Source organism: Aethalodelphis obliquidens, unplaced genomic scaffold (assembly GCF_003676395.1).
Source record: "Aethalodelphis obliquidens isolate GAN/ISIS:26980383/991018 unplaced genomic scaffold, ASM367639v1 scaffold48, whole genome shotgun sequence".
Lineage (NCBI taxonomy): Eukaryota > Metazoa > Chordata > Mammalia > Artiodactyla > Delphinidae > Aethalodelphis > Aethalodelphis obliquidens.
In genome coordinates, this window is record NW_020837992.1 from 6335502 (window position 1) to 6360654 (window position 25153).

At 47.1% G+C, this 25153-nt stretch overlaps 2 protein-coding genes across 4 annotated transcripts in view; one reads left to right on the forward strand and one right to left on the reverse strand.

Moving 5' to 3' along the window:
• On the forward strand, nucleotides 1-23439 carry TRAF3IP3 (TRAF3 interacting protein 3). The gene is given in 17 exon segments (XM_027082893.1): nucleotides 1-108; nucleotides 3663-4066; nucleotides 5701-5848; nucleotides 5981-6044; nucleotides 6324-6348; nucleotides 6610-6639; nucleotides 6733-6828; nucleotides 13454-13525; nucleotides 15809-15949; nucleotides 16072-16209; nucleotides 18202-18337; nucleotides 18872-18934; nucleotides 20424-20483; nucleotides 21577-21618; nucleotides 21621-21703; nucleotides 22476-22589; nucleotides 23192-23439. Coding segments are annotated over 16 exon segments (1629 nt in total). The 5' UTR covers nucleotides 1-108; nucleotides 3663-3721; the 3' UTR covers nucleotides 23264-23439.
• The window catches only part of CUNH1orf74 (chromosome unknown C1orf74 homolog), a 5231-nt gene continuing 3417 nt past the window's right edge, over nucleotides 23340-25153 (reverse strand). For all 3 annotated transcript variants that reach the window (XM_027082898.1, XM_027082900.1, XM_027082899.1), the window contains exon 2: nucleotides 23340-24539. In XM_027082898.1, coding sequence (XP_026938699.1) covers nucleotides 23653-24444 — 792 coding nt within the window. In that variant the 5' untranslated portion in view covers nucleotides 24445-24539 and the 3' untranslated portion in view covers nucleotides 23340-23652. The remainder of the gene's footprint in view (nucleotides 24540-25153) is intronic.

The window sequence follows — 25153 nt, forward strand, 5'->3', positions numbered from 1 at the left end:
GCCCAGAGCCATGGATCGAGAGCTTGCCCCATCAGAGACCAGAGCCGAGATCTGCCCAGGAGCTGGGATGCTTTCCTGAGCTGCTTGGGTTGGAGCCTGGGACCCAAGGTAACTTAGGAGGAGGCATTTGTGTCCAGGTTGGGGACCTCCAATTCTGGGGTGGGGCAGAAGAGGCTCTGTCTGCCAGCTTCCCTGGTCTGAAGGGGGAGACACTGGAGTGGATGTTGTAGTTTGACTGTTGGGGGTTGGGTGAACAGGAAGGTGTCCCGCGTTGGTCTCCAGAGGCACAGCTTCCATCCCTCTCTGCTGCTTCCATAAGATCAGATTAGCAGTGAGTCAGATGACTAAGGGTTCAGGCTCCCCAGTGATGGGAGGTACATTTTACAGCTCCCTTCACAGCAGGGACCCCATAGCACCCAGCTGCCTGCCCAGCAGCTTGCATGCAGGCCCTTCTCTCCTACCTCACTCTGAGAGCTCTCGGCTAGGAAGGCCAGACCGTTCATTCATACGGGAGGCCATTTATCACACACACAGCAGGGAATTAGGAGCAAAGACCGCGAAAGGCAGCAACAAAGCACTGTCAGGTGAGGGCAGCGCCCTGATCTCCCCCTGTGGCAGTGAGGACAGTCTCCCCCAGCCAATACCACCCTTTCCCAGAGCTCCAGCTGGGCCCTGTCATGCCACCAAGTGCTGCCTGGGCAGTGGCCCAGTGACCTTTCTTTGAAGCACACGGGGACCCGTTCCATTTTCTTCTACAGCTCATCTCTATCAGTCAGCCGTCCACATGACTTCTTGTGTTTAAGCAAATCAGAATAGCCAAGACCTCCCGGAAAGCTGGGTATGATTCTACCCAGGTGTGCCACACCAAATCCTACCCAGTGTGAGAGCCTGGGGGCCTGAGAACGCTCACATCTCTGAGGAGACTTTCCCACTGCAACTCCCAGCTTGGGTAGCAAGGGCTAACGTCTGCGCCCCCCACACCGGAAACAGAGCAGGGCAGCCATGCGTTTCAGTGAACTAGTGTAGACAGAGCCCACACACTTATCTCTCCCAGACAGCCCTCTCTTCTTCACAGCAGGAGGCAGGATGATTCTCCACAATCAAGGGATCTGCCTCGTCTACGAAGCCTGAGGGATTACCTGGAACCAGACAGGGAGGGGACCTAGCGCCCCACATTTTAAAGGTGGGAAAGAGGCAGTCCTCTCTTCTTTGCCTTTCTGCCAGGCCTAACTGAAATGGCAGTTGTATCCAGACCACAGAGTAGTCCTTTCTCCCTGTAGCCTACACCCAGAAGTCAGAGGAACAGAGCAACAGTAAATATGATTTCAACCAGGGACCAGCATCGCCTCCGTGGGGTAGACAGTGCCCCTTCAAAGAGAAAGGGGGCAGGGGAGTTGGAGGATGAGGCATTCTTGGTCCTGGAGTGCTAGGTTAGCTCGGGGCGTTTGTCTTATAGCACTGAGTCTTCAATATCCAAGATCAGTAGGACAGGAGTGATAATAATCATATTATTATAAAAAGCGAACATTTATTGTGTGCTATGTCCCAGATGCTTGACGTGCATTTTCTCTTTAATCCTCATAACCTTAGGAGGTAGGTTCCCACTTTATAAATGAGGAGACAGAGACATAGAGACAGTTAATAGCTTGTTCAAAAGCACGTGGGTAGTAGATGACAGGGCCAGGACAGGAGTCCACACAGTCTGAGTCCAGGGTAGGGACACCCCGCCTCCCCCATTTACGGCAGAATAACTAGTGCCTATGGCTTAGGACACCACAAGTATAGATTCTGAAAGTGGAGTTTACCTGCACACCCAGTCCTTCATAATTTAATATGAATGGGCCTCTCAGATCCTTTCCTAAGTTTTTAAACAAAGAAAGTGGCAGGTGAGAAGTGAGGGGACCCTACAGAGTAGGAGTGAGGAGAAAAGCCTAAAGAAAGGGGAGAGGAACCCAGGGATGAGACGAGCGGACAAGCATTGACAACCTAACAGTTCTGCTTGGGGTCAGCACTGCCCAAGGCCAGGAGTTGCCCCTCCAAGCCTGGAGAGTCAGGCATTGGAGAGCGAACAGGGTCTGACTGTGTAAGACCCCCTCTCAGGGTGTGATACGACCCCACCCATGAGCCCCCGGAAGGAGTCGTATGACCAGAGAGAGAAAGAGTGAGCAAGAATCCTGCAGAGAATTCCAGACTGATCCAGGAGGAGCAGGGAACTCCAATGAAAGGGCGGAGAGGCTGCTACCTGTCGAGTCTGTTTGACTATAAATAAACCAGAAGGGCCAGTGCCAGCAAATGCCTCCTGGTTGGTGAAGCTGAGAAATCCCTTCACTGACCTCCCCGGGAACTAGATTCCCAGGGCAGTGGGTAGTGAGGCTGTGGGACAGAGAGAGGCGGCAACTGTAAGGGGAAGTCCCCCTCCCTTCTTCAGTCTCTGGACTGACCCCAGGGACCAGAATTTCCAGTGCTCAGAATCCAGCTTAGCCATGTCCAGCCCCAACTCAGCCAAGCTACCAGAGGGTTCTGGGAGAATGAACAAATTTGCAGAAGGTAGGTGAGGGAGAGTAGGAAAGAGAGAGAAGGGCATGGAGAAGGCAGAAGGGGTGAGGGTGGGGTTATGTGAGTAGCAGGTGAGGCCATGTAGAGGGGCAGCAAGTGTGGTCTCTACTCCAAGCCTGGTTCCCTGGGGACTTTTGGTTACTGTTTTTGTTTGTTCGCTTTGGTTTCCTTTTTCTTGGCAATAGCCTTATTTACGTATAATCCACATCGTTGCTGGTTTCAATGGCGCCATCTGTGTCTGGGCTGAGGAAAGCAGACTCGGCACCATACTTAGCCCTAACAGGGAGGTGATGCTAAAAAAATGGAACCTGCCACTTGAAGAGATACTGAGCTGAAAGCTCAGTATGAAATGAGTTTTGGCCCGTGATGGGCAAGTGGCAAGTAATCAGCCAGTGCGGATCTGGGTTGTCCTGTACCTCAGAGTCAGAGCCCAGTCCTGGGCCAGGAGTGGAGTGCCAAGGGACCGAGGTCAGGGCTCCATGACTGTAGGCAATAGCGTGGGGTGTCCCTCCCGAACCATGCCCTGGACCAGGCTGGCAAGATAGCTGCTAAAGGCTAAACAGAGGACAGTGAGTGCTGGTCATAGGACTGGTAGCACATCGAGGGGTTTGGCTATCCCTCCAGGCCTTGAGAAAAGTTGCTCACCTATGTGAGTAACAACTGGGCCAAGAAAGCAGTGAAGATTCTGGCTTTCCTTTTAGATTGGGGATCAGGGAGCCAATTTAACTGGTTCTTTAGAAGTCCCTGGAAAAGGAACACAGCCCCATCTGCCCTCCAGAAAGCTAGACGCTTTTAGTGATTTTTATCAATTATTTCTCACGTTCCCCTAACTTGGAGGCAGGGTGAGACGTTTGGTCAAGGAAGAAGTGGCAGCAGAGGAATCTCGCCACTTTGCAGAAGGGGAGACGCAGGCCAGAGAAGAGCAGAAATTAGTCTAGAGGCTGAATCCAGATGTCCTGAGTTCCCGTGTGACATCATCCCCTCTTCAGTTGTCAACCCACACATATGGGATGCTGTGCTATTTCTGCCCCCTCGTCCAGGAAGATGGCCATTTTTCGGCCCATCTCCTGACCCCTCCTCTTCGCCTCCCTGTTGGCACTTGGCAGATCCGGGCAGCTATTCCAGGAACTGGAAGCCAAGCACAACAGGTGCTCGGGAGGCCATCATGATCAGCCCAGACCCTAGGCCTGCCTCTGGCTTGGCCCGGTGGGCTGAGAGCTACGAGACCAAGTACGAGCGCCGGCAAGAGACCCGTGAGAGCCGCCGCTGCCGCCCCAATGTGACCACTTGCCGCCAGGTGGGGAAGGTGCTGAGGACCCAGCAGAGGGAACATCTCCAGAGGGCACGACAACAGCAGTTTTTCAGACGGAGGAACCTGAAGGTGGAAGAGAAAGGCGAGGCACAGAGCCCGCAGGCCGGGGAGCCAGGTCCCTCCAGGAGGCAAGGCCAGGCGACCGACCTCAAGGAACCCTTGTCTTGGGCCAACAGGATTTCTTCCCCCAGACAGCAGGTGGGCCATGTTGAGGGACACAGTGCTCTGGAGGGGATGGGGTACAGCACCAAGACAGGTGGGTGGGCTCAAGGTCACTAAGAAGTGATTTAAATGAAGTCCGTCCTTCCTCAGTCATCATAAAGTCTCCCTTAGCCACTTACTCAACAGATATCTTTGTTGTTGTGTTTTGGGGGTGTTTTTTGTTTAGCTATTTTTTTACTTTGCACTTGCCTTTTAGGAGAGAAAAGAATAATTTAAAAACAATTCCATAGCTAATTCCTAGTATTAGTTCAAATTCAGTCTATCTAGACATATCTCCTACAGCATTCATTCATCCGTCATTCAACATTCAATGAATGCTTACTGTAGGCCAGGGACACAGACCAATCTTCTTAATGTCTCCCTCAAATCACACACACACACACACACACACACACACACACATTTCTCATCTCTATTCTCCTGTAAGCCTGCTGCATCACCCACCTTCTCTCTTTCTCTTGGGCCATCCCAATTCCAATATCGTTCACCTAAGGCCGCATCTGGCCCAGGAAGCCCTAGCTTCCCTAGCTTCTCCAGGCCACCTCTGCTCTCTGTGGTTTTTATGAGGTTATAAATCCTCGAAGATTGTATAACTTTTAGAGGGCCCATTAGTCCGCCCTGGGAAGGAGCAGTGCTGGCAAAAGCCAGGGTACGTTGAAATGAGCTCAGCCAGCAAACCATCTGTGTCTTCCTATCCACATTGTGAGCATGTGGACAGCAGGGATGGGTCCTCCGGATTCCCTGGAAGTAACTGGTATTGTACTGTCCCCAGAGTAGGTGCTCTGTTGGGCCTTCTTAACCAGTGCATGTGTTATCCACAACAGGAGGTGCTGTTCAGAAAAATGATCCTCGAGCCCAGCTGTAAAATAAAACCAACTGTGTACTTTCTAAGGCAAGAAGGTTTCTACGTGCTTTCGGTTGAAAAAATAATTTTAAGGAGAAATAGAACAGAAAACACAGTTACCTAAAGAACTCTTCCTGAGCCTATCAGTTATTTAAGGTTTCTTGAGATAGAGTTAGTCTGCAGGATTAGCTGCCACATGCATTTCTTAGCCTTTTAGTGTTATGTTACAAACATAATTTTTTTTAGTTTGTAAGAAGAAAATATAAAAATAGCAAGCAAAATTGTGACAACTGCTGCTACGTTCCTCCCTACAGCTGCCTAATTTACCTTCTCTTCACACAAAACCTCAACAATAGTCCAGCTGTTACTAAGAGGAAGGAAACCACCTCTAGAATAGGAAGGCACCTTGGACACCATCTACTCCAAGCTCCTCATTATACAGCCAGGAGACTGAGACCAAGAAAAGGCAGGACCTGATCCCAGATCCCCTCACTCCCACCTCAGACCGGTTCTCTTTCCGGGATCAGGGACTCTAGAGAGAGTAATTGGAGACAAGCCCAGCTCCCCATTTGCCTGAACTGAGGAGGACCGATCCCACCAGCCAGGACAAGAAAGGGCAGGAGCAGGGATAACCTTGTAGCTTTGAAGGCTTGAATGGGTTCCTTTGGTTTTCTGGACCTGAAACTTGATCACTGGCTCATCTTTCTGCAGTCAGCTGGAGAATCCTGTTCTAAGATGCTCTCAGCATCCCGCATTTGCTTTCCAGGTGTCAGGGACCAGCTCCGAGGTCTTTGCAACCCAACACCAGCCTCCCTCAGGCTCCTGGAGGGATCCGGCTGACCACCTCCCCTCCCAGGCTGGGGGCCTTCCACCACAGGACCCTCCCATCAAGAAGCCACCCAAACACCACCGTGGTAAGAGCAGGGCCTTCCTCACTCACTGGGCCGAGGCATTTCCACTCGCTGGCAGTGGAGAGTCCCTATCCCTCCCCACTTCCCTCACTGCCTCTCCCATGGGTTCTGAATCACCTTATCCCTATCCCTCAGGCACTCAGACAAAGGCAGAAGAAACACAGCCAACAATTAAGCATGATGCCAGTCAGCAAACCAAGTGAGTACCTTTCATGTTCCTGACCTCAACTCCTTCACAGCCCATCCATTCCTCTCTCCTAAGCTTTTACCTGAACCCTCCCCCAGAATGTGGAGAGGAGCACAAGGAACTTCCACGTCCACCTTAATTAAGAAAAAGGAAGGCCTTCCCCCCGCTTCCCCATTGGCTCTTCAGAAGAGATCAGAGAAGGAATCAATACAACTGCCTCCTGACACTCTTATTTCTTTGATCCATTGTCATTTTTGTTTTTTATTTTTTTGTTTTTTTCTTCTCTTCCAGTTATGGAGTTGCAGTTCTAGATAAGGTAAGAAAATCCTCATGGTGAAGGTGTTGAATCAGGTGGCATCTAATCTCCTCCAAGCTCTGACATTCTGGAATTCCATGGTAAACTCAGCTGGGATGGAGGGGTACCCTCTTCCTAGATGAGCATAGACATGGGGGCCTGGAGGGACCCTGAGTCAAGGAAGAAAGTTTACTCAGCACAAGCCAATCCTGGCTCGGGTTCCATGTTCTAGGATTTCAGGGAACCTACGATCTTCTTAAATACCTTTTTCTTTCTCTCTAGGAAATCATCCAGCTTTCTGAGTACCTCAAAGTAAGTAACATGTGAATTCTCCCTGCAGCTCCTCCATCCATCTGCTCCCTTCTCCTCCAACTTAATCTTACCCTCTTGCATTTTGCCCCCCAGGAGGCCCTACAGAGGGAGCTGGTTCTAAAACAGAAAATGGTGATTCTCCAAGACCTACTGTCTGCCCTGATTCGGGCCTCTGACAGCTCTTGGAAGGTAAGGGAAACCTTTGCTTGAACAAAGCTCATGGATTTCTATGTGTGCCTATCTCATTCTTCTTTCCATACCATCCCAGCAAGAGAAGGGGCTTTTTTGCTACTGAAGAGGCTGAAGGTGGGGGATGGTGCTAAGACCTAAAGGTCAAACATGTCACAGTATTGAGCTTGGCTCAGTCCAGGGTGGTCAGCTGAGGACACCCCCAGGGAAGACCCAGAACCAAGAGAGGCAAGAGTTTCCATTTTTTAATTTGTTGGAAGAAAGAAAGGACGGTCCCAATTCAGTTAATATTACTGACTGTGATAAATGCAACTATTTTCATATGGGATTCACACCAATATTAATTCCAAGTCATCCTACACCTACTAGTCAGCCCAGACGTGAATGTCAAAGCGGGAAGGGACCTTGGAGATTAGCTAATTTTCTCATTTTGCCAATGAGGAAACTGAGTGTCAGAGAGGTCAGGTGACTAGTCCACATTCACACTTCTAGTTAGAGGCAGAATTGGAACTAAAATTCAGACCTCCTGATTTTAGTCCATTCATTCAACAAATATTCATAAGTCATGTTCTCTACACTGAGCACTGGAAATGAGATTAATTAGACAGGGTTCCTGCTTTTAGAGAGGCTGCGGGTCAGGGAGACAGAAGCCTAAACAATGCAGAGATGTGAGAAATAAATGTTTTGAGGATATAGTAGAATACAAGGAGGAATGAACGACTCCACAGAAGGGGAGAACCAGGGAAATATTTATAGTTATATTAGTATTTTCCAGGCAAATGTGGAAACAAGAACTATATTCTGGGCAGGGGATACAGCATAGGCAAAGAACCAGAGGCATGATATAGGCTAATGCAATGGGTCTCCAGCTTTTTAATCTCAGGACCCCTTTATACTCTTTAAAAAAAATTATTAAAATCCAAAGAACTTTTTATATTTACCACTTTGAAATGAAAAAAGGAATCTTAAAATATGTATTAATTTTAAAATAACAATAGTAAATAGATTACATGTGAACCTAAATTATATATTTTTGTGAAAAATAAGTATATATTTTTTTTAAAAAATAGTGAGAGGAGTGGCATTGTTTTATGCTTTTTCAAATTTTTGTTTGGTTTTGTTTTTTGGGTTTTTTTAACATCTTTATTGGAGTATAATTACAGTGTTGTGTTATTTTCTGCTGTATAACAAAGTGAATCAGCTATATGCATATATATATCCCCATATCCCCTCCCTCTTGCGTCCTCCTCCCTCCCTCCTTATCCCACCCCTCTAGGTGGTCGCAAAGCACCGAGCTGGCAAATCTTTTTAATGTCTGAACGGAAGACAGCTAGATTCTCGTATTTGCGTCTGCATTCAGTCTGTTGTTAATACATTGTTTTGGTTGAAGCATATGAGGAAAATCCAGCCTCACACAGATATGTAGTTGGAAAAGGGAAGACCTTGCAGATCCTGGATTCCCAGGGGTCCTTTGACCCCACATCGAAACCCCTAGACTTTAATGTTCAGAGAGCATAAGCAGTTTGATGCGACTGGAGCAGAAAGCCCCGGGTGCACAGAGAGAACACACAACCTCCCAGCCTCCGTGAACATCTGACCTTACCACGTAGATGGCTGTGCTTAGACAGAGAGATGGGATGGGAGGACGTGGGACAAAACTAAGAAGTTTGCAGTGATGTCGAAGAGACTCCTAGGCTCAGCCCTCCCTCTTCGCGTCGGTCACTGTATCCGGATTTAGGTGTTTATGTTCAGGGCTCCTGCTGGTTAAGGAAGTTGTTTTCATAACTGAGTAGGAGCCTGAGACAGACAGCTGTGCCTGCCAGGTGGTTTCCGGTGCTGAACTAAACTGAGATTGTCTCATTCGTTTATTCAACAGACGTCTGATAAGTTCCAACTATGTGCTGGTTTGGGTGCTACAGGGACAGAAGTAGGGTCCTTTGTCTTTAGGAGTTCCAGTAGCAGCCAGGAAGAGACAGACAGGTCATAAATAACTCTACTGCAGTGTGCTAAAGCTGTAACAGCACTTTCTACAAAGTGACACAGAGAAAAGAGAAGGGAGCAATTCTTCTGCCTGAGGTGGTATAGGGTAGACTCCAAAGGAAACGGACCACTTTAGCGGGGTCTGGAAGGATTGAATAGGAGTTTACCAGTACAGAAGCAGGAATGATGAAGGGTAAGAAGAAGGAAAAAGGAAAAGGGTGCTTACAGTAAAGGAATCAGAATGATTACAGGCCTAGGTGTAACAAAGCGTAGGGTATAGCAGAGTGTGATGGAAATGAAGGGACTGTGTCAGAGTAGCTCCAAAGATAAGACCGAAAGGGCCTCCGATAGGTCTCTAGAATTATGGCGCTTAAACTTTTTCTGTTGAATAGGGTATCTCAAACTTAATAGTTATAGATTCCCTCTTAAAGGAAAAGTATATATATATATATATATATATATATATATATATATATATATCATGAGAATGCATGCCACCCCAGTTTGAGAAACACTGCCACAGGCAATAAGCAGGGGAGCAGTGGGACCACATTTTCCTCAGGTTTAAAGCCCTACGCTTAGCAGTGTCCAGCCCATCCTGAGAAGGAGCTTGTCCAGTAGCCGTGGAGTTGCACTCGCTTGGCAGCACGTGTACTAAGATAGCTGTGGTGGGACTTCCTTGGCAGTCCAGCGGTTAAGACTCCACGCTTCCAATGCCGGGGGTGCGGGTTCGATCCCTAGTCGGGGAAGAAAGATCCCACATGCTGTGCGGCGTGGCCAAGAAATAAATTAATTAATTAAATGAAATGAAAAAGATAGCTGTAGAACTGAGTTGAAAGCGATTGATCAGATCTGTGTTTTATAAACCTTATAAAAGGTTCTCTGACAACAATGAGGACCCTGGCTACCAGTGGGTGTAGGGGTGGTGAAAGTTCTTGCAATACTGCAGGTAAGACACAATCAGAACTTGAATTACAGCCAGCGTGGTGGGAATGGGGAGGATTTATTAAGAGACATTTCCAAGGTAGACTCTGAGGGTGGTTTAGCTCCATGCTCCTGCGGGGGGCAGGAGTTCCTCCAGCTGTGGTTTTCTCCCTCCCTTCTCCCCCCACCACCTAATATTCACCCTTTTTGTCTTCTTCCTCCCCACAAACCCCTCAGCTTCCTGTTTTTAAGAAAAATAGTCTCAGGTTTTTTCAGTTAACAGCTCTTGCTTCCCCCAAAACAAGACAATTCAACCCCCTACCCCTTCCTTGGAAAGCTCAACTTCAATGAAAAGACAGTCCCAGACTGCCGTACTTGGGAAAAGTAAGTGGAAGAATGTGGCCAGAACAGGGACTCCGATATTCAGCCAAGTTCAGGCCTTTATTTTTTTTCCATTTGGCCTCCATAATTTGAATCTCCAACTGCACATGCAGAGAAGCTCACCACAAACTCTATTAGAACACCAGAGATCAGCTCCCTCTGTTGCCTCCACCTTCAAGCTGACTTTGGGCCTTTTGGATGTGACAGGCCCTGGGGCACAGCAGAGACTCCTGACTGGCTGCAAGCTTCAGAGCAGAAACAGTTCGGGCAGTAGAGAAAGCAAGCCCTCAGTATGGGGCAATACAAACCCAGAGCAGGGCACACGTGGGTTTTAAGTTCTGCAAAGTGGAAATGAGATCTTAAGATGACAGCGCAGTGGGGGATTGGCTGCAGGCCCTAAGCAACCTCTAGTAGAGCAGAGAGATAAGTGGGCTGGTGCTTCTGCAGTGAGGCGGTGGTGTTTCTGGAGAGCAGATCAGAGGCAGGGGAAAGCCAAGCAGAGGCAGGAGCTGAAGCCCTCAGACCGGGTGTGTATGGCCTCCACCTTGCTCCCTTTTACAAGCGGGGGTACTATGCTCTCTGAACCCTGGGTTCCTGGGATGCTACTGCCAAAAAAGTTCCACAATTGGCCTGTAAAAAGTGCTCCTTTCCTCATACTGTACCACTGGGCTTCATGTGGGGAGAGCTGGGGCTCAGACCAGGAAACCACATGCCCCATTTGCAACAACTTGGCCGTAACTTCCCTGCCTGCCTTAGGGAGTCTGGGCAGGCGGAGCTGTGGATCAGAGATGTTTTCAAGCCCCAGACTTGGGTGGCCCTTCGTCTCCACTGAAGGGGCTAACTGAATTGTCTTCTATTACAACATGAATGGAAAAGTAATCTGGGGAGTGGCTAAAACACAAAAACAGTTGGAAGAGGCAAAAATACTGGATAGAAACCATACTAAGGAAGGAGAAGGGAGCTACCCAGAAAGGGTAGGAGACTGAGGGAACTGTAAGAATATTGCCTTGGGCTTGTTTGTTTTCTTCTGAAACTACCACAAGATAAACTGTCAAACTTAGTGGGTTTCATTGCATCCTGCAAAGTAAGAGTTTAGGCAAAGGAAAATACACAGTCAGACTCTCTGAACCTGGAGCTGCCATACAGGTGGAGGGAGTTGATTTCAGGACCTGTGGATTAAGAATGAACAGGCCATGCAGGGGAGTAACTTTTCCCAGTTACTCCGGAGCCCAGAACAGTGGAAGTCTTTTCCATCTGTTCTATCTGTCCCAAAGCCCTGTGGTTATTGTAGATGCCAAATCCTGACTCTCGGCTCTCACACCAGACATTATGAAAAACGTTAATAGCAGGAGGCACTTTGAAAAATTACTTTTGGCAAAGCCTTTTGCTTTTGCAAGACCCCGCTGAGGAATACAGGAAGGAAAAAGGGTGGAGGTGCACCCTGGCTCCCAGGGTTAGAAGAATCGGCCAAACAAGATCAAAACAGGAGCTGTGAGATACCACTTCCTGCCTCTCCCAGGTGCCCTGAAACTCAGTGAGGGGGACAGACCTCAGAACAGAGGCTCGGGCTTCCCTGGTGGCGCAGTGGTTGAGAGTCCGCCTGCTGGTGCAGGGGACACAGGTTCGTGCCGCGGAGCGGCTGGGCCCGTGAGCCATGGCCACTGAGCCTGTGCATCCGGAGCCTGTGCTCCGCAACGGGAGAGGCCACAACAGTGAGAGGCCCGCGTACCGAAAAAAATAAAAACAAAACAAACAAAAAAAACAGAGGCTCCTCTGCCCTCTGGCCATTACAGACCAGAAACGTTGTAAGGGTTGGAAACGTCCAAGCCTTGTCCAAGCCGTCTCCCGACGGAGAGGGACGGTGGCGTCTCAGGCCTGAGGAGAAATGTAATTTCTAGACCTCACAAGCGTCCCACGGGGCCTGGTTGGAAAAGCCAGCGAAAGGATATGAGAACCGGTTACTGCTAAAGAGACCCATGGCCTTTTCTCTGGGAAACTGGCTCTCATCCATGGTACCTCCCCACCCTCACCCCCTCACACACACGACCTTAAATCAGACTCAGGACTGGAGGGACAAAACCCCTACCTGGGAAAAAGGAAGATGTCTACACATGGAGGAAAGAATAAGGCAGCAAGGAAGCTGTCGGCTGCTCAGCAGAAATACTGCAAAACTGAGAAACAGATAACTGGCCTTCCTGCCTGCCTTTCACCACCCCCGCCCTTGAGATTTACGTCCCTCTTGGAATGTCCAAAATGCCACTAGACAGACCCAGATCGTGAATAAATAGCGTGTGGCTCTCTGGGAGGTCCTCTCACCACCACCGTCACTACCACGCACGCATACACACCCTGCTCTAATATCCCTCCTCCCTTTCCTGCTTTCTTAAAGAATTTCTCATCTTGAGTCGTGTGTTTGTGTGTGTGTGTGTGTGTGTGTGTGTGTGTGTGTGTGTGTGTGTGTGTGTGTAGGGCAGGGAGGGGACTGTATTCGTTTGCTAGGGCTGCTATAACAAAGTTCCACAGACTGGGTGGCTTCACCAATAGAAATGTATTTTCTCACAGTTCTGAAGGCTAGAAGTGTGAGAACAAGGTGTTGACACGGTTGGTTTCTTCTGAGGCCTCTCTCCTTGGCTTGCAGATGGCTTTCTCCTCCCTGTGTCCTCATATGGTCTTCCCTCTGCATATCCTGATGTTCAAATCTCCTCTTCTTATGAGCACACCAGTCATACTGGATTAGGGCCCACCCTAAGGACCTCAATTATCTCTTTAAAGAACTTATCTCCAAATACGGTCACCTTCTGAGGTACTGGGGATTAGGAGGTCAACGTATGAACGTTGTGGGGAGGTTAGGGGGACATAATTCAGCCCATAACAGGGGGTAAGGGAGGGATGTATGTTCCCCCTGGGAGGGGAGACCCCTTTAGTCCTATTGGCCTTTAGAGGTAAAGGGCCATGTACTAGACTGGGAGGAGGTGCGGAGTATATAAGTGCCTGGACAGACAGGGGAGAGAGGTAATGAAAGAAGAAAAGGAGAGCTTAGAAGCTTTCCTTCAAATGGGCCCCTGCTACGATACCCTGAGCCATTTGATACAAAACCTCAAGGTACACAGAAGACTTTGGGGGCCAGTCTGATTCTTCCTTCTCCTATTACAGAGAAAGAGGAAAAGATCCTTTTCTTTCCAAACATCTGTCATCTCTCCCTCTCTCTACCTCCTGAAAGAGCTCAATTCCACAAACACTGTTTATTCTAGGCAGTAGGCTGGAAATGCGGAACAAAACTCTTTGCATGCTGTATTCTGGCCCAAGCTGTGTTCTGGCTAACTCATCCCATTTGCTCCAGGGCCAGCTTAATGAAGACAAATTGAAGGGCAAACTGAGATCTTTGGAAAACCAGCTGTACACCTGTACCCAGGTAAGCATTCCGGAGGACACTTCTAGCCCAGGAATCTAGAATTAAGGGAGAGAATGCTTGAACGTCAAGCTTACTCTCTAGAAACATCACCTGCTAGAGATTAATGCACCCATCCCTACTCACCCAGTTCTGGCCTTTACCATTTTCACTTTGGTCTCCAATTCACCAAAACACTATCTCCATCCCCCTCTCCCTTTCTCCTGGTGTCCTTCACTTTGTACCCTAGGAAAGGAAGCCCAGCACTAAGCGCTTTGCCAGCTCCAGGGGAACCTTGAGAATACCTGGAAACGTAGGGAGAGGCCCTTGGTAAAGATTCAGCTCACCTGGATAGAACTTCACAGGCCCGAATATTTGAACAGATGAGTTGGATATTACAATGAAGTCTCGCAAAATGATTTTCATGCCATGGGCAACTTTTATCTAGCAGCAATCCCTGGGAGAAAGTAAAAGACTGTGACTCCTGGCTTTCTGTGGCATTGTTATCCAGCTCCGGTAATCTCTTGATTGGCCTGATCTTGGATTATATGAAATAGAAAAAAGTCAGTTTTCACACTCGAGAAGTGATAGATTTCTGACAGGCGGGGAGATAAGTCAAGAGAACGAGATGAACCGGCCAGACTGCTCCCACTTGATGTTAGGAAGATAAGGTGGCCATGTAGTTAGAATTTTGCAGGGGAACATAGTCTATATAGTCAATGGGTTTGCGGATCCACAACTTTTATTTTTTCAGTAATGCCAACCAAGCTCATAAGAGACTGACATATAATCCAGAATGCCAGTCTACTCGTTTTCAATGGGGGATAAAGCTGGTCAGTGACCAGCATGGTTAAGTCCAATAACCTGGACATAACCATGTATGATCTCAACCAGTAACTCCTGTATCTGGTTTCTAATGACAATTCCAAGAACATAAGACCCACTCAACATTTAAATCCAAATTTTCAGGTGACTCCAAAGCTAAATGGAAATGATTTGATATTGAACTCTAAATTTGCGTTATCTAGACTATCTCTTACCCAGTTGGGTAACCCAGAATCGATAGAAAAAAGACTCCTGCTTTCCCAGGAGGGCATAAAAATGAAATCACAGGGCATAAAAATGAAAAGCACTGGAAGGGCAAGACCCCCAGTGAATTTGCAAAGCTGCTCGTGTCTTTTTCTTTTTGATCTTGAAGCCAGGAGAAATTCTAAAAATACTAATGTATTAATTTTTAAAACTTGACTTTACTGAATATTGTTCAGATCCCCAAGCCTACAAAAATAATTTTATTTTTTAAAAAATGCTCCCTGCCTCAAAGGAGCTTACAGTCCCTTAAAGGAGACAGATGAGTCAATAGATTAGAAATATAGATACTATATGAACACCAGTAAAACTACCTAATCCATAAAGAGTCAGGGGGTAGGTATGGTTGGCCAAGTTTATCAGAATTTATGATTCTAGGGCTTAATCTTGAACATGGGTAGAAGTTAACCAGGTGAAAAGTGTGGGTCACGATACTCTAAGTAGAAGAAGCTTTATGGGCAAAGGCAGAGGCTGAAAAGCACAGTGCTTAGGGGAGCTACAAGCAGTTCAGCTTGCGTGGAGGCAGCATGAGATGAAAGTCTGGGCTTGTAAGTAGAAACCATGCCAAGGAGTTTGGACCTGATTCTTAGAACACTGAGAACCACTGAGAGATTTAAGCAGGTTGTGACGTGATCAGATTTAAGTTTTAGAAAGAACCCCCTAGCTGCAGGACTGAAAAGGGTTTGAAGGGAGGCAAGGCATGAAGATAATATATAGTCTCGATATAATCCATATAATAGTATTACTGGGGTCTGAACTAAGGAGGTGGCAGTAGGAATAGAGGATACAGGTACGAGCTGTTAAAGACATTGACTTGACAAAGCTTGATGTTGAACTGATTCCTTGAAGAAGGTGAGAGAGAAATCAAGGGTGATCCCCTGGTTTAGGGTTTGGGAGACTTGGTGGGTGGTGATGCTGGTCACTGAGATAGGAGCAGGTTTAGAAAGATGATTTCCCTTTGGAAATGTTGGATTTCAAGTGCCTGTGGAAGGCCTAGGGGAGAATGCCCAGCATGCCCAGGGCAGTTTTTTATCCCCACTCACCTCTCACATCACCTGAGGGACTCTCCCTGCCTGCCTCCAGCCTGGAAGAAGGTCCACCAGATTACTGACATCTCTGCCCTGTGGGCAAGGACCAATTTCTTTTCATTTCTGTATCCCTGCTCAGGCTTTAGCACACAGTAGCTCAATGTGTATTTGTTGAATTGCCTCAAATTTACAGAAATACACTCCTTGGGGAATGAATAAGGTGCTATTAGAGATGGAAGACCAGAAAAACAGCTATGAGCAGAAGGCCAAGGAGTCACTGCAGAAAGTGCTGGAGGAGAAAATGAGTGCAGAACAGCAGCTGCAGAGCACACAGGTGTGGGGACGCTCCATAATCCTTGGGGCTGGGAACCCTGGGGCAGTCTGGGTGGCAGGGGAGCCAGCTGCACGACCTCCTGGAACCCCCAAGGCACCACCCTCTCCTCTGATCTCCCTCAGCGGTCCCTGGCTCTGGCCGAGCAGAAGTGTGAAGAGTGGAAGAGCCAGTACGAGGCTCTGAAGGAGGACTGGAGGACCCTGGGGACCCAGCACAGGGAGCTGGAGAGCCAGCTCCACGTGCTTCAGTCCAAACTGCAGGTACCAGGCCCTGGGAGTAGGGAGGTGGGGAGGGAAGGCAGGGTTTAGGGGAGGGAGGTGTTGACAGCAGTGATGAGAGAAGCTGCCGCTAGGCAGGGGGACCCAAAGCTAATTTTGAGTTTAGCAAGGATGTCTGCACTGCTCATGCAAATGACCTAAGTGTTCATTGAAATGACATCATCCGAATGCAAAGGGCTGGGCTGGAATAGTCATCAGCCTACTGTCATGCCCCAACCCACTCTCTGCACCCCATCCCAGCAGGGCATCCAGTTCAGAAATGCCCACTATTGGGGCAGAATAAATGTCACCAGTTTACTTACAGTTTGAGTATCAACTAACACATCTTGCCAATGTGTTTTTTAAGCCATTACAGTAGACCCTTGGCATTCTCAAGGGTTCCATCATTTCCAATCCGTGTTTACCTTGGAGAAGTTAACTAACCTCCTAAGCCTCAGTTTCCACATCGGTAAAATGAGGATAATAATGGTACCTCTATCATAGGATCGTTGTGAGGATTAGGTGAGGAAATCCATGCAAAGCACTTAGCACAATGCCTCGCACATATAAGCTCTCAATAGATATTAGCTATTGTTTTTCACAGATTTTACTTGGTTTGGAATTTTGAGGACCCACCTCAAAAGTGTCTCTTTATACTTTTACTGAAGCTGGGATCTGAGAATCCTAGTGTGTGCCAGTTCTAGAAATAAGATCAATTAAGTGTGAAAGTTGTTTTTGTTTGATTTGTTATGTTTTTTAACAACCTAAACCTTAATGTGTGGCTCTAAGGTGAGCAGGGAGAAAAGGGAACATTTTGAGTGATTGTAAAGAATTTGTTGGGGGGATGGTGGTCCAGATATCAATGTGTTTGAGTTTTATATACAATATCCTATTAGCAATGAAGAAGAGTGCAACTCTAGTTCAAAGTCATTAAAAAGACATTTGTAATTCCCTTATTACCTCGAGCAGTTTGTACTCATAGACATATTTGTTTATGAAGAATTAATGTTCCAAATGTAGAAAAAGGAAGAACCGATCAGACAGAGGAATGGGGGTTAAAACCATTTAAGGTTGGGCTTCCCTGGTGGCGCAGTGGTTGAGAGTCCGCCTGCCGATGCAGGGGACACAGGTTCGTGCCCCGGTCTGGGAAGATCCCACATGCCGTGGAGCGGCTAGGCCCGTGAGCCATGGCCCATGAGCCATGGCCGCTGAGCCTGCGCGTCCCGAGCCTGTGCTCCGCAACAGGAGAGGCCTGCGTACCGCAAAAAAGATTTATCTATAGATTTCCTTTCAAATCTACTAAAAAACAGAAACCTTAGAATTTGCTTCTCGCTTTTTTTGCTTCTCACTTTTTATATTCTTATGTACAAATTATTCTTATATTGTTCTTTAATTTTTTATTTTAAAAGGCAAAGAATTTCTCAAAGGACATTAAAATTCTTTTTTTTTTTTTTTAAAAAAAAAAAGCCCATTTGATAAGAAACAGCAAGTGAGTCGTCGTATCACAGGAGGGAACCTCGCTGGGCGCTGCACCGCAGCCACATCTCACCCACTGTTCTCTTCCTCGAATCACCTACAAGGCAACCCTCCTGAAGGCCCTTTTCTTTTTTAACCTTAATCCGTTGTGAAAAATGATCCTACCCGCCTCCTCCCCCTCCAACCCGCCTCCCCCCGCCACCCCGGATAGCGTGAGAATGAGAAGTAAAGACAAAGTGAAGACATCTAGAAAAGTGATAATTCAGTAATCCTTAATTTGGGCATTTACCCAAATGTATCCCTTGTGAACATCAAAAATCTAATGCACTGTTTGCTGTAAGCGTGAGGAATAGAGCAAAGCAAAGAATTTAAAAACTTTTCCTATTTTTCCATTTCCCTAAGGCTCCTTCCAGCTCTAAAATTCCACAATTTTCTACAGTTTTCCTCTTCCTTGGGATCTGCCCCCCACCTCCACCCTAGCACTGACCTGCTTGTGTCCACCCCTCCTCCTCCTTCCAGGGAGCAGACAGTAGAGACTTACAGATGAACCAGGCCCTAAGGCTTCTGGAGAACGAGCGCCAGGAGCTGCAGACCAAGACTGAACGCCTGCAGCGGGACAGAGACCTGTGCAGCTCGGATACCCAGCACCTACAAGGTACCCTTCTCCTTGGAGGCCTCTGGCTGAAGGAGCCCAGAGAAAGGAAGCTGGGTGGAGAAAGGCTTCAGTCTTTCACTTGTTCTTTTGGTTGACTTGGCGATTTCATTTGACTTTGAGAAAAAGTCAAGGCTGTTTTAATCATCCAAGACTGAAAGTATCCAGCCCATTCCTCTAAGCCAGAACACAGCAGTCACGTGTCAAGGGCGCATTCCTAATTTAAAGGGAAAGGTCAGTTGAAACACAAGGCATAGTGAAGGTTTCCCAGTCACAGCCTCTGTCAGCTGAGAGAGGACCAAATTATGTGCACATATAACCCTTAATTCAGCCCACTGTTGATGCAGATGAAATCCCAGGTAGTCGGGTTCTGGTTCACCTCTTCCAAACTGGGACAAGCAGAAGAAAGAGCAACTTCCACTGGACACTTGTCAGATGCCATGGGCAAGACAGCATCTGTTACTAATTTCCAGCCTCAGGGGTGAGCTCATTAAGTCTTAGGTTCGTCTATTTTGGTTTGCATTATTTCATTTTCAGATCAACTAAAGAGGTCAGAGGAGGAGAAACTTGCCCTGGTGACCAAAGTACAGCAGTTGCAGAGTAAGTCCCTTTTCCAGATTCTGAAAGTAGCACAGGTGGCTTTTTGGTATTCTTGGGGCTCCTGCCCCACGATAGGCACCCAAAGGAGGGATGGGGAGCCTGGTCCTTGGCATATCCTCTACCTCTGCATTTTCAGACCCTCTTCTTCTGCAGTGAGGTCATTTACAGCTCTTCACAAGTTCCACATTAGCCTCTGGGTTTTTTTGTTTCTACTTTTCTCCGCCATGTTCTCTGACAACCACCTGCATTTCCCCCAGAACTGCAGATTTCAAAACGTGTTGAGTTTTCTAAGGTATTTCTTATTTTATATATTCTAATTTATTATGTACATATGTCACATAGACCTGTCACTAGGAATGGTTCAGAAAATAAGCTCACACCACATATGCTTCAGTCCACTTCAAAATTACATGTTGAGGCCAAAGAAGAAAAGGGACGTCTCAGAAGAAAAGCAGGCAATTTCTGAAAAGCTGGAGAACCTGATTCAATTAATAGCTCACACCTTAACCTCTGACACCCTGACAGAGAAGTTTCATGCAAACAGCAATGAATATGAAAACAGCAAGGCAGCCACAGGGCTAAGGGGAAAAGAACACCAGCAGAAGCCGGGCTCCTACACAGCGGGAGCTGAATGGGCAAGTCACTTCAAAATCATGCCTTTATTTATTCAATACATATTTATTGAGCCCCTACCAAGTGCCAGACACCCTAGATACTCACTGGGGATACAGTAATGAACAGAGCTGGCACAGTTTCTTCCCTAACAAAGCTTACATTCTAAGGAAACACTACAGTGGACTACGGAGTTTCTGTGAACAAATATGTGTCAGGTATTAATAACGGCTACAGAGAAAAAAATAAAGCAGGTTAAAGAGAAAATAGTTGCTATTTTACACAGGGTCATCTGGGGAAGTCTTTCTTCTAGGGTAACATTTAAGCAGAGACTTAAATGTACATAGTAGGAAAAGACATAAGGATGGTGTGTTCAAAACACAGCACCACAAACTGGGTGACTTAAAGAACAGACATTTACATTCTCATAGTGCTAGAGGCTGGAAGTCCAAAATCAAGGTGTCAGGCAGGGTTGGTTCTTCTGAGGGCTCTGGGGGAAGGATCTGTTCTAGACCGCTTTCCTTGTTTTGGAGATGGCTGTCTTGTCCATCTCTTCACACGTCTTCCATCCATCCACATCTGTGTCCAAATTTCCCCTTCTTATAAGGACGTCAGTCATATTAGGTTAGGGCCCATTCTAATGTCCTATTTTAACTTGATTACCTCTGCAAAGAACCTATCTCCAAATAGGGTCACATTTCTGAAGTACTGGGGGTTAGGGCTTTGACATATGAATTTGTGGGGGGCAGGTGGGGGAGACACAAGTCAACCAACCACAGATGGGAACACAATCATTAAGGTTCTAAGCAAAGTTCTGAAAAGATACTCTTCGCAGTAAATATGCTGGCACAGAAAAGTTGCTTGTGTTTTCCAACAGGTCTGCTTCAGAATCAATCCTTACAGCTTCAAGAACAGGAGAAACTCTTAACAAAGAAAGGTCAGCAAATTTATTTCCACAAATTCTAAGATATTGCCCTTTCCCTGTCTGCCTAGAGACAGAGGGATGGACTACATGACCTCTTGGAGTCCCACCCAGTTCTGGGAGTCTATTAGGTCAGGGAGCTAGAGGGCCATTTTAAGGACTCATCACTGGCTCTGAGAATAGTTTAGTTAGCCTCCTATCCTGAGAGGTATATAAACTGTGAAAAGGATTCCTACTCCCTCTGAAAACATATGTCTGCATTGACTATTTCAATAAATTGATTTTGAACTCAGGATTTTATGTTAATTTTTACCCTTAACTTTCCAAACCACATCCAGCTCCCCACGTAGAAACCACGTCACATGGAACAGTCACGTCACTCTCAGCCTTCAAGTCTGCTGCCTTAGCTTCCTGAGAAGAATTCATCATACATCTGGAGGGGCAAAAGCTCCTCATTTATCCACTGCACATGGCCCTCTGTTTTGTCATCACAATCACTGGGTAGAATATAAAGAAGGAATTATTATGCCCACATACGATGGATAAGAAAATGAAGGTCAATGAAGGTCTGTGGTCATACAAATTAAGGACACAGCTATGACCACAATCCAGAATTTCTGACTCCCAGGCCAGGGCTCTCTTCACCAAGATGCAGACTGCCAGGTGGCTGAAAAACCGTCTTTAGCTACATGAAGATGCGTTACATGACTGCCATTCTCATCTCATCATTTTGAAACAAGGACAGAAGGAAAATGGAGTTATACTGAAGCATCCAGCAAACCTCCCAGTCTGAAAGATGTGACATGCAACCAAAGAAACTAAACTAATAAGTATTTTCTAAAAGTATCTGGCTTTAGACAGGACTAGAGATACAGACAAAAGTAAAATGCCAACCTTGCCCTCAAGGGGCTCAAATTCCCACTCTCTGTCCAGTCTGGGCAGGATCCCAATGGATGTTCTTTAAAAGTCAGAGAATTGCAATCCACACGGTCTGGCCAGGGACAGGCCCTTCCTTATTCCCTCCCGCTTAGGGCTTCTCTCAGTGTGTAGGGACCATTCCTCAGAGGTATGGGCCTCACTTTCACTGCGAATCTGGCTGATTTTTTAGATCAGGCTTTGCCTGGGTGGAGTCCAAAGCCCTCCCATAACGAAGTGGTCCAGGGAAGGAGAAGGACTGGGATTTCAGAGACCAGCTCCAAAAGAAAACTTTGCAGCTCCTGGCCAAGGAAAAGGAGGTGAGATGGTGACCTCCGATAGTAAGGGGCTCATCCTACAGTGACAGGGAAACTGCTGGGAGGCAGCCAGACAACAGGCATTTCTGAGCTTAAGTTGTGATTGGGTGCCTGCAGGTATTCATTTAGGCCTGAATAAAACATCTTTGCTTTCGGGTTAACTTGTCAATCTTTTCTCTTGTTTATACCAACCCTTATTCAAGGTTTTACTAAAGAGTTACTTTTCAGAAAGTCAACCTAAACTCAAACACATTTAACAAACACATTAACTCCTCAAACTTTGTCCTACATTGAGCATCTTAAAACTTTATACAGTGTCTTTTAAATAACAAAACTCTTCCTATCTCTTCCTATCTTCCATACTCACAGAAATACGTAGCTCCTGAAGTGTTCACATGCAACTAGTTCCCAGCAAAGAGACTTGCACTAAGATCTCTTCCAGGTTGTGTGTGCTATAGGAACTTCATTTTTGTGTGTCTCCATTTACAAAGCACTGGCACATACAACTGTCACACATGTGTAATATATAATAATATGCATTATAATCAATCATTTAAATGAACACATTACAAACAAACTAGGTGAGACAGTCAGAAGGCAAACTGAAAGCTCTAAGAAAAGCTGGGAAGGGAGGATGGAGGTAAAAATTCCAAATGAATGACAGGGCAACTTACACAGGGCCCTCTCCCCTACCTGGGCTCTGTCCCTGACAGAACTGTCTAGATGACCTTGGTGGTGTTCTCCCGCAACGCGCCCCCCCCCCGCCCCCACACAGTGCAAAGAACTGCATTCAGAATTAGACCACCTCAGTGATGAGTATCTCTCCTGCCTGCGTAAGCTGCAGCATTGTCGAGAAGAGCTGAACCAGAGCCAGCAGCTGCCTCCCAGAGTAAGAGGGTCTATCCTCCCGTACAGCCCTAGGTGATCGTGGGATGATTCCTCCTTTAGCCAAATCTTGCCCATAAAATTGTTCAGCCCCTGCCAACATCTGACCAGCCGGCCCCGTTCAGCTTGGTTTATACTGTACTGAGAGTATAGCAACCATGTAAAGAAACACTGGCTCATGCCTCCAAGCCTAATTTTCATGGAAAGCCTGAGCCTGAAGGGAAAAACTTACTACTAGCTGAATTATGAAACGGTGTTCTTTTAGTCTATTATGAGTATAGTGGCAAGGACAGAGTGACGAGAAAAGGAATATAAACAGAATACAATTTTGCTGAGTTATTTTCCACTTTTGATTATTCATATCAGTATTGAAGTACCTGGCCCCCGCTGGCTGTGGTTCGCTGGGCCAGTGACCACTGGAAAGTGGTTTTATCCCGAGGGAGGTGGCAAAGTGAGAGAGACAGAGATATAAAAAGCTTTTTCTCCTCCACCAACCCAAGGTTTTCCACTGGGCTAGAATGGGAAGAAGGAAGATTATTTTTGCCTGCATCTTCTCTGACCAACCCATGGCCTCTTTCTCTTCTCTCCCCCTCCCTCCTCACAAAGGCAATGTGGCCGATGGCTTCTGATGCTGATGGCACTGATTGCTATAGCAGTGGCAGTGTTCCTGGCCAATAAGGACAGCCTGAAGCTCTGAATAACTGGTGACAGCTGCCTTGGGTGAAAATCAGAAGCAAGAAATTCAGTAAAAAACTCAGGTCTGGGTACTTTAATGTGTGGGTTTTTCCAACTCAACTGAGATTTCTGACTCTCATTTTTTTAACCTGCTGTAAAAATAAACAAACTTCACCTGATGGCCTCTGTTCCAAAGAACTCTGTTTATTCCTGAAGCATCCTGGTCTACTCTCCCTAGTCCAGTTCAGCATAAAAATGGCAAATTTATTACAGCATTCTTCCCTAGGTCCCCGAGATGCTCGGAATTGGCACTTGAGATGATTCCTGTGTGCCATCTCTGACCTAGAGCTGATCATTTACCGAGCTCCTTCTACACAGGAAAAGAGTTAAAGTCAGAGCGCCACAGCCGGCAGTGTGACTATCTCAGAGGAGATGCTGAGGTCAGCGAAGTCATTCTGAGTCCTACATCGAGTTCTAAGGTCCTTCTCCCAAGTGTTTAGAATGTTCCTCAAGGATGGGAACAAGCTCTCTGGGACACTAAAGGAATAGAGCAAGACTGGTGGTTGACCACGTAGCCATGAGATCCGGGCGGTGAACACCCGTAGTGGAGTCTGGGCTAAGCAGTTGTCACCTCCCTGGTTCATGTGAAAAGTATAGGGGACAGGATAGCCCAGGAGGATCCCAAACACAGTACAGAGATTCCAGTCTGAGGAACGGAGCCTGCTGCAGGAGACTGCCAGGGATTGGTTCCTCCGTGGCCCCTGCAAATGTGTGATGATCTCAGCCACGAGGGCCTTTAAGTCCTGAAGCTGGTCCAGGGAGCAGATGGAAGGGTGAAGTTGAGAGCTGGAAACATCCACAAAGACTATGGTACCAAGCAGCACCTGCTCCAAGTGCCGACACACCTGCTCCGGAAGGACAATCAGGCTGTTTTCTCCAATCTCAAGGATGTGAAGTCCCTGGGCCGGGAAGCCCAGGCCCTGCAGCTCCTCCAGATAGCTCTGGAGCTCCGCTGCCCCTGCACAGTTGCAATCATAGAGCAGAGCTGGCTTCAGTCCCCTGGCCACAGCCAGCACCTCTCCGGCTAGATGAAGGCAGACAGCTCGGGGTGGGCCTCGTCTCTTTCCCATGCCCAGGGTCTGCTGAGCAGCTGCCACCAGCAGCTGAGGACTTGGTACTGACATGGGACCTGGCAGCAACAGTAAGCATGGCCTCCTCAACTAGTCACATTTCCCTCCCCTGGGCTGCATCTCTGAGCTCCAGACACTTGAAGAAGGGCCTAAAATCAAAGCAGTAGCAGTGGATTATTAACACCAGCTAGTGACATACCAGGAAACCTGCCAACAACTTTCCCTTAAGTCTTACAGCATCTTCCAGAGGCCATTTTCCCCTCCCTCTGCTTTGGAATGCTAACCCAGCCCAGACAAGATGGGGTCAACAATGCTATCTGATTTTTTGGTTGACTTGGCCTCCATCAGTCCCAAATTCATGTGTCTTTCTAGCCTACGCCTAGATTTATATTTTCTCTGGCTGAATTTTACCTGTTGTAATTTATTTTCTCTGATTCAAAGGTTAAGGAGTTTGGGGCAGAAAGGAAGCAGGGGAGTTTTTGGCAAAATTCTGAGCATTTCACCTAAAACTGCCCTCTGAGATGGAGTTCTAGGTTCCAAATGCACTCTCTTCACTGCCAACTCCCCCTTCGCTTCCCGCCAATGGTTGTAAGAATAGCAATCTGATTAAACTAATATACACTAGAATGTGGACTACCAACCATCTCACCCTGAGACAGAAAAGTAAATAAATGAAATCGGGTAGAATTGCAAGAGGGTTGTACTTTAACTTCTGCTGGTCCCGCCTTCCCCTACTAGTGGACATCCACGGACCCTCGGACGA